This window comes from Malus domestica, chromosome 11 (assembly GCF_042453785.1).
Source record: "Malus domestica chromosome 11, GDT2T_hap1".
Lineage (NCBI taxonomy): Eukaryota > Viridiplantae > Streptophyta > Magnoliopsida > Rosales > Rosaceae > Malus > Malus domestica.
Window position 1 is genome coordinate 28,901,213 of NC_091671.1, and position 8,545 is coordinate 28,909,757.

At 36.5% G+C, this 8,545-nt stretch overlaps 2 protein-coding genes across 3 annotated transcripts; both read right to left on the reverse strand.

The window, feature by feature from the left end:
• Positions 1 to 518: 518 nt before the first annotated feature.
• LOC103422962 (syntaxin-52-like) lies at positions 519 to 5,166 on the reverse strand. Of its 2 annotated transcripts, none has more exons than XM_070808834.1 (6): positions 4,491 to 5,166; positions 2,956 to 3,174; positions 2,441 to 2,643; positions 2,239 to 2,339; positions 2,073 to 2,117; positions 519 to 851 (listed from the first exon to the last, which is right to left on the reverse strand). In XM_070808834.1, exons 2-6 carry the CDS (start codon positions 3,168 to 3,170, stop codon positions 720 to 722), a joined length of 696 nt encoding a protein of 231 aa, XP_070664935.1. In that variant the 5' UTR covers positions 3,171 to 3,174; positions 4,491 to 5,166; the 3' UTR covers positions 519 to 719. The 2 variants fall into 2 exon arrangements, with proteins under 2 accessions (XP_070664935.1, XP_070664934.1); XM_070808833.1 differs by lacking the exon at positions 4,491 to 5,166 and adding an exon at positions 4,322 to 4,464.
• Positions 5,167 to 6,106: 940 nt separating this feature from the next.
• LOC103448355 (NADH dehydrogenase [ubiquinone] 1 alpha subcomplex subunit 2) lies at positions 6,107 to 8,500 on the reverse strand. The gene is made up of 3 exons (XM_008387606.4): positions 8,359 to 8,500; positions 8,160 to 8,266; positions 6,107 to 6,420 (listed from the first exon to the last, which is right to left on the reverse strand). Exons 1-3 carry the CDS (start codon positions 8,442 to 8,444, stop codon positions 6,317 to 6,319), a joined length of 297 nt encoding a protein of 98 aa, XP_008385828.2. The 5' UTR covers positions 8,445 to 8,500; the 3' UTR covers positions 6,107 to 6,316.
• Between the last annotated feature and the right edge of the window lie 45 nt (positions 8,501 to 8,545).

Genomic DNA, 8,545 nt, shown 5'->3' on the forward strand with positions numbered 1-8,545 from the left:
AGTTTTGCATGTAAATGATAGATGTGATAAAGTTAGAGACATGATTATCAGGTTCAAAAGCTGGGCTTATTATTTCCATGGGCCTATAAATCAATTAGGCCCAAACCGTCATTTTTGGCTTGCGAGGGCGATTATTTGTTTTTATATTATATAATTCTAACTTCAGACATATTTCAACAGTAAGAAAATATGTATGGTTGAACTGAATGAAAGAGGCAACCGTGTCGCTAATATTATGGTCTGGTATAATTATTGTTATCGGTGACCCAATGCATGAATAAAATGCCATACTCATCGCCAATTCCTCCAGCTACTTGCCTCTCATGAACAAAAGCAAGTAGCTTGCAACTCAAGCGGGTGAGAGCATTAATCGTTGCACACAAGGTCACGATTTCAATTCACATCTTCAAACGTTAATCACAATATATGATTCGATGTAATTGCTCCAATTGTATCTAACACGACATTCCCCACAAATCGTTGGGTCAAGTTCGTCCCTCTATTGAAACAATAAAGGATGTATAACGTTCATGTGATGCATTCATAGGCGAAGGAATATGTCAACAATTTTGCTTAGTGACTGATTCTTTTCACCTCATTTCAAAGCCTTGAAAAACATGCTTCAAAGCAAGAAAACACACCAAGTCATTCACGGCAGCAACATCAAAACACACAAACAGGAGATCTTCATACTCGGTGTAGACTTATAGTTGCTATTATTACAAGTATTTGATCAACAAAAATATCACGGCAACCAGAACCACCATCCCGACGACAGATAAAAGCATGCACATGCAGGAGCAACCACCCTTTGTGCGCTTGTTCAAAACTGCCAAGTTTTTCTGCACCCGCTGTTTTGGCATTAACGGGTAGACAAAATAGTATGTGATTAATATTTGCTCCCATTAAAACATTGCAATTCTTAAGGAAACAAAACAAAGATCAAAACAATCAACTTCAGCGACAGTAAGGAATCGCAGTACCCCACAGATACTATAACATGCTCTAAAAGCTTCGTCAGCAGACCTCAAATCAAATCTGGAATCTAATTTATATGATTCTAATTCGTCTGCAAACCCTTTTTTTCACAATAAGGAGTCGCAAACTCGAATGCACATCCTCTTTTATTGGGTTCTTTTTCTTTTCTAATAAATTGAACGCCACCCAAAGCGGCAGCAGCAAATATTTAAGTTTACTTTACTGACAAATGTAAGTGAAAAGTTTCTTCTCTTATCACTCAACCAAGCATTTTCTTTCAGTTTTCCCTTTCCTAAAAGTCAACCAATAGAATAGCAAATTAAAGCCCATTCTAGTAGGCATAATGTGATGCAATTTGGACTCCCAAATATTGTACAACAGTACATTGATTTAAATTGATCGTGAAGTTTTTTGGCTGATAAAATCCATTGATCTAGTACATTGGGCTCATGTACAGCCTTCTCAATACAATTTAAGGACATATCTTAGTGCTAAAGTTAGTTCAGGTTAAGAGCTCCTGTTCCTAGCACAGAATCTAGTTTTCCCAATAAATAATTTTTATAGCTAAGATTTAAACCTAAGAGTTATCCAAAATCTTAAGTTATTCCTCACAATCTCAGCCGAAACCCTCACTTTAAAGTTATGTAAAAACATGAACCACTGGCAGCCAAAAAGATGAGAAAAAAAAAATTAAGTAGAATTAAAAAATTTATCACTTAAGTCCCATTACTTTTGTTTCCTTCAGTCTCCCTATCAATTCCTAACATCTTTGAAGTAACATAATTTTCTTCACTCGACAGCATCTACTGTTTCTCCTGTCAGCCTTACTTTTAATAATAATTTTTTCTTAGAAATACCAAGCAAAGAATTAACTACAGCCCACACTAATCAAAATGCACTTATGAACGACAAGATGCTCAAAATTTTCCACCAGGGACACTTCTGTTGTGTCATGGTACACACGTTTTTTTTTTCTTTTTTGTTGATTTTCTTGCTTTCCGGGAATTCAGACAGGAGGGAAGAAAGAGTTGTGCAATAGTCATTTGCTAAACAAGGGTTCACAATAATTTAAAATACATGAGTTAGATGATTACCCGTAGCCGGGAGTCCGTAACCTCCACTTGATCATCCAAGTCATCCTGCACAATGGGCCAGAAAGAAATAAGTTAAACTGAGAGTACAAATAAATTTTAGATAAATAAGTAATTACATTTTGGATGGAAGATTCAAAGACACAAGTACTAGAATGCAAGGACGTACAATAAGTCTAGTGTGTAGGTCAAGTTCTTCATTGACTGCCAATGCAATATGTTTTGTGCTTACTACAGTCTCCTCCAATTTCTCGAGCCCCTCATCTTGCTCTGCTTCATAGGAATACCATGTAAAGATCAATACTGTGAAAACCAATCATGTGCAAAGATTACAGGACAACAAAATCGTTATATCCGAATAAGGATCTTGCCTTTCATAATTTGTCGTTGCAAACCAACAAGGCCGTAGTTGTCTAGGCCAACTGTTCTTCCCATGGCATCAGCTTTATTTATTTCTGATCCCAGCAAGATATCTCGGTTGGCAGTGTTGGATGTCAATGTTGAAGCCATCTGCTTAACTTTCAATCTTAAATTTCCTATCATATCCTTCCGACGGTTCATCTCTTTCTCTGTTCTGAGTTTCAAAATTGGCAGCATAAAAGAATGTTATATAATGATAGCCAGAAGTCACTTTAACATTATAAAGGACTATCTTACACTAACCATGTTTGATCAAAAGTTTCATGAGGTTTTATCACAAACGGTGATAGCATGAAATACTAACTCAACTCATAAGTTGGGAATAAACCCCTTCACATGCAGCATTGACCAATAGAAGCAGGAAATGAAAGAAGAGCATACAACATTGTTCAGTTCCTATATTTTACTCTAACGGCAGTTGACACATGCATTAAAACAAGTCAACTATGAGTCTATGATGACTTACATATGCTGTTTTCCAGGGAGTTTTGACAAAAGGGACTGTAAGCTATCAAGTCTAGTCCCCAATATTGTAATCTTCCGCCGTATAGCAGAGACATGACGCTGAGTGTCTGGACCTGCGGGCAATGTACTCCATTCAGATATCATACCATTGATATCATCGGCAAGTTTTGTTGCTTCATTATATTCCTTCATCCATGAGTCCGAAGAAGATGCCATTGTACTGAAATAAAAAGGGCACACTAATTCATCAGTAACATACTCAGGGATTGCTTTTGTACAAATGAACACAATATCTTTAGATATCTTTGGGCCTTGCATAGGCTCATAACAATCAAATGACAAGTATTACAAGGTTAACCACAGGCAGCAGATTATATCTAGAATAGCATCACGTAAGGATATTTTATCTTTCTGGTTAGCACAATTTTTATTTTTCCCCAAGAACTTTATCAACCCACCATATCTTTGACAGTAAGCTGAAAAGACAAAGGATTTGTTTGGTAAGAATAACATAGCATTAGCAGTACTTGTTTGGTTGATAAGCATTTAAGAAACAATAATAAATTCGCATCAAAATCAGCAGTTCCTTCTATGTAATCCTGCAGCTAATTTCCAGTTAATTTAAACCTATCAATACCAAAGCATTGTCACCTAGCTATAAATTCGGCCCAAACTACTAAGTACTTTTTGTTACAATAAAATGCTGTGTTGACCGACTGCAAACCAAGAAACTTCTCAGAGAATGGATATCCAGCTGAGAGCGGTTACACCACCATATTTTGGAGCGTAAACTTCCACTTACAAGATCTCAATATCTCTATATATTTAGTTCAAAACATTAATATACATCATGAGCATTTCCCACTTCCAAAAAAGTAACTACTCCACTTTCTACCATAATTCGATCACAAATATCCAACCCCATATAAAGGACCACAAGCTTACACCCACTATCTCATATAACTCGGATAAATTCAAGACATACAGCTAAACAGTACATTGCATCAGCTCATAAAAAAATCCTGCTTGTCTCGTTTACTCCCCAATGCAGCGACACCGGCCATAACTAAGCTCTTAATTTGCCTAATTCTAAGTAAGTTAAGTGGACTACACGAAACATTCTTCCACCAAGTCTTCTCAATCGATAGCGCTCACCCGAGAGCAACAAAAGTAAAAGGAAAATTATCAAAGTAAAAAGATGCAAATCGAGCTCCTTTGGATTAAAGAAAACTCCATAATTCAAGCTAAGTAAAACAATTTGAACCAATTCAAGTAAATATTAAATCAAAGCAACTCATGCCCAGATAAAATCCATGCTAAATAAAAAATTTAAACAAACAAAAACTAATTAAACAACATGCACAAACCTAAACGATCCCACATAACCCATAATTCGCCAAAACAAAAAAAAATGCCGATTGACCCTAAAATGTTAAAACCTAATCGAAAATGTCAAAACGAAAGGAAGAAAATTTGGATACAGAGCATATATATATATGGGAGAAACAGGATTGAAATAGAGGCGATCGTAACTACCTGAATTAGGGATTACGATTGAGGGTCGTGGAGAATGGGGAGATCGAAACGGGGTCGTATCGGGATAGAGACGAGAATGGAGACAGTTTGATTAAATTTGATTTGATTAATGGAAAAGGCTTAACTTTAACGAAAGGAGACGACGCCGTACGGCGGCACAACCAACCAACAACAAAGGGGAGAGGGAGAGGGAGAGAGAGAGGGAGGGCGGAATCTTTGTCCGACCCCGACGTCGGAATTATAATTTGTTTAGCTGGTGGCTGTGTGTCGCATACGGCGTCGTTATTGTCGTGGTTCCCAAAGGCTTCTCCATCGGTCTATCCGCCCAAGTCCTATTATCGTCTATGGTTTACATTGCTAATCGAGATTATCACAATTAATTACGCGTTCAATTAAGTAAATGTGAAGTTACTTAAATAATTATTAGTTATTTAGTAATCTTTGAAGAATTACTTTGCAAAATGGAAACGACAAATATTTTTTTTTTTACTTTTATAATTTGAAAATGCGTTTGGTCCTTTAATCCAAGATATTTGTTGCGAGATAAAAACTTTGAAAGTGTGTGGTATCAAGGAAAAGGATTAATGTTGTAAAAGCTGGATTTGAATGCCTATATAGTTTAGTCAAAAGTTAAAAAGTAAGGTTGACTAAAATGGTGGTGTTGTCAGATTTACTATTGTTGGATGGCATGATCTTCAACTTATATAGCATGGTTTTTCAACATGCCTTAAATTGCCTTGTAAAAGTATGCACGTGAAAGGCTCAATATAAAGAGCATCAGCATATAATCAAACAACACACCAGATCAAAAGTGAAAAGCAATAATACCACTATCCCCTCCTTTCTTTACCTATATCATTTGTGCGTTACATTGCACGTGTTCCGCTTCTATCTCTAGCAAAAGTTATCTCTCACTTTCGCCTATTTATAACAATTAACAAAATTATGTTGGTTGTAATATTTTTGTAACAATCCACTTCTGTTGATGATCGTTCAATGTACAATAAATTTCAACGTTTCAACTGTTGAATATTCATCTCTTAATTCATAGATCTTTTATGAAAAAAATCATCAAAATCGGTAATCATGTGACCTTTTAATTAGAAAGTAGTCATTTGATTGTTTATTGAAAAAACTATGTTTGCCTATTTTTTTTCCATTACAACAAATTATCTTAGTGATATTTTGATAGAACTAAGGGATAAAAAATTCAACAATCAGATCGTCGAATCCATCATATATTGAGCATCACAAGGTGTCCCTCAATGGAAGGAGACTGTTTTTTGTTATATATATTTTAGCATGGTGGCCTTTGTGGTGGGGATAGTGGTTCCAACGGCGGTGGTTGAGGGTTGTGACAGCAATAGTGATTGGCGTTGGTGGCAATAATGGTGGTGCCAATGGCTGTGGTGGGTATAGGTGGTGGCAACGGTTGGGAGGACCAATGAATGCTGTGTGGGAGAGTAATGATGGCAAGGGTGACGGTGGTGAAGATGGTTGCAAGGGAGATGGCGATATAGATGGTGGTGCAATTTATTTTGCAACTCACAACGTTGGCTTTGTTTGCATCTTGCTAACTAGGCCAATAGACGGAAAAATCGAAAAGGAAGCGCATAGGCACCAAAGAACTCAATTTCCAGAAGATTTGTTCTCAATGGAAGACGGAAAATACATGAATTATTCAAACTACAACACATGCAGTGCTGCGCATAATCAACCCGAAGAATCATCCTACACAAGAAACACCTGAGCTAAACAAAGGGCAGGCGATCATAGGAAAGAATTTCCCATGAATGTACATTTATTTCATTTCACACTGTCGATTATCAGGCCTTTAGAGACTCCCCCACTGTAACCAGTTCCTCTAGTGCTTTCGAGATCTGTGGCTCTGTCAAACCTTCCAGTCGAACGCCCCTCTCAACACCCATGTCTGTCAAATAATCAAAGGTTAAGTTGACGGAGCAATATGGTGCAAAATTCAAGTTAACAGCACACGACAAAAGAACCAATAAAAGAACACACATAGGTTGAATAAAAGTACATCAAGAATGAAAAATATCAGACCATGAGTCCAGGACATAGTGTGGCAAAATGTGTGTCGTTAAGTACAGGCACTTTATTGTGAAGAGAGAATGTTGTTTACCATTCGTCAAGTAGACATACCCAAACCCGCTTTGCTGTTAATCCCCACCCAAAATGACGACTAGACAGATAAAGCTGTTATCCAATAGGGTGAAAGCAGGCAGACTCGAGTCCCTACGCCTTTAAGGTCGCTTATTGAAAATTTCACCATAGTTGAAATACAATTTTTAACATGGCCTATTAAAATTAGTCTATGCATATCCATAGCATGTGCGATATTGGAAAACAGAAAGCAAAGCCAAACCTTGGGATTTCTAAAGCATTCTGTACAGAAGAATTGAAAAAGGAAATTAATAAAAGTTTTAGCCTCCAACTCTAAACAATCCTTGCTAGAGGCTAGCTAGAACTATCATAGTTTGGCCACCTGAAAAAGACATCTTCTATTGCTAGCAATCATGCTCTTCTAAGTGCCGAAACCTAAATTCTCTCTTCTGACCTCTGGTGGTATCTTCAACTTAAACAAGATACATAAATTTGGTGACAAATGTCATAACAGTGACTGAAACTCAGCGCATCAGAGTAACAGAGACGACATCTATATGGTAACGTTTGAGTAAACCTTACATACTTGGAACTTTAAGTTAGGAATTAACTTATTTTCAATAGTTATCCATTATCAAAATAATTAGAACTTTCTAAAGCTTTAAATACACATTTTCGTTCATATATATGATACCGGTGAAGAAAACAAGCACATGACCAGTCCATATTCAAACTTTTTATTAATCACTTGTAATTAAAGATAAAAACTCATGTTCCGCATTGAACTTAAGAAAAAAACACGGTAAATAGTTTTAACCAATCAATTATAAAATGTTCACTGCATTTGTCCAAGATACTGCTGCATCTCTTTTTCCGCTACTTAACAGTTTTCACAAACATCTTGAAGTGAAACATAGTTCTAGTTATAATAAAAGGGTATTATTGCAAGTTTAGAATACAAACATCTTGAAGTGTTCCGAGATTTATAAATCTCAAGTTCCTCTTGTTGATCAGCTCCCAATAAAACTAAAACTAAATTTTTTGAAATTATCATCCCCTCTAAAACATTTTCTCCTTACTCACTTACTCACTCAGATTTATTTTCTCTGTTCTCACTATTCTCTTATTTTCCCTTCTCTATCTTTACTTAAAAACGAAAACAAAACTAAGAAATGCTATCGAAAAGGCCCTAAAATTAGCAGACTCCAATACATATACTTTTGCGTGCGTGCGCGTGCGTGCGTGCGTGCTCATCTTATGAACCATTGAAAATACCAGAATCGAAATAGCAATCAAACGAGCGGCCGTCATAAGTTGGATTCCGGAATTATTCATAAAATCATAAGGCAATGCAGTGAGAGCTAATATCTACCTTAAAACAACGACGATACACATCATAAATTGTAAGGAAATGTAGTGAGAGCTAATATCTACCTCGAACCAATGACGATCATGAAATTAAGCATTTCCAATTCTAAAAAGCACTGAAAAATGTAAAAATAAAAATAAAAATCCATAAAAATTAGGAAGGATGGGGGAGAATACCATATCTAGCCCACAACTGAGGCTCAATCCCTCTGCATTCACGAATCAAGATGGGCAATTTGGGGTTTGCACTCTTCAGATCCTTGTAATTCTTCTCCACAAATGCTCTGCAAATTCAAACAAAGATTTACTCTTTCTATAAATTAAAAAAAAAAATAATTAATTTAAACAATAAAAAAGAAAAAGTGATTGAATGGACCTGGTGGATGCGCTTGAAGGGGACGATTGGCAGAGCAAAACCCTAAGCTCCTTCAAGTTCTGAGATAGCTTCCCTCTCCATGCCATTTTCTCTCTCTACCCTCTCCCTCTTCTTTCTCTCTCCAACTCGCAAGCTCAAGGATGCAGAAGTTCAGGTTCTTTCTTACAAGGTTTTTATTCGCTTGGTG

Excerpts from the sequence above, each read along its gene's own strand:
- LOC103448355 (XM_008387606.4), bottom strand. The coding sequence starts at position 8,444 with ATGGCATGGAGAGGGAAGCTATCTCAGAACTTGAAGGAGCTTAGGGTT. Across the intron at positions 8,267-8,358 it reads CCTTCAAGCGCATCCACCAG|AGCATTTGTGGAGAAGAATT; the intron begins GTCCATTCAATC and ends TTGAATTTGCAG. Across the intron at positions 6,421-8,159 it reads TCAGTTGTGGGCTAGATATG|ACATGGGTGTTGAGAGGGGC; the intron begins GTATTCTCCCCC and ends ATTATTTGACAG.
- LOC103422962 (XM_070808833.1), bottom strand. The coding sequence starts at position 4,344 with ATGGGTTATGTGGGATCGTTTAG. Across the intron at positions 3,175-4,321 it reads GGTTATGTGGGATCGTTTAG|TACAATGGCATCTTCTTCGG; the intron begins GTTTGTGCATGT and ends TTTTTATTTCAG. Across the intron at positions 2,340-2,440 it reads GCAACGACAAATTATGAAAG|AGCAAGATGAGGGGCTCGAG; the intron begins GCAAGATCCTTA and ends CCTATGAAGCAG.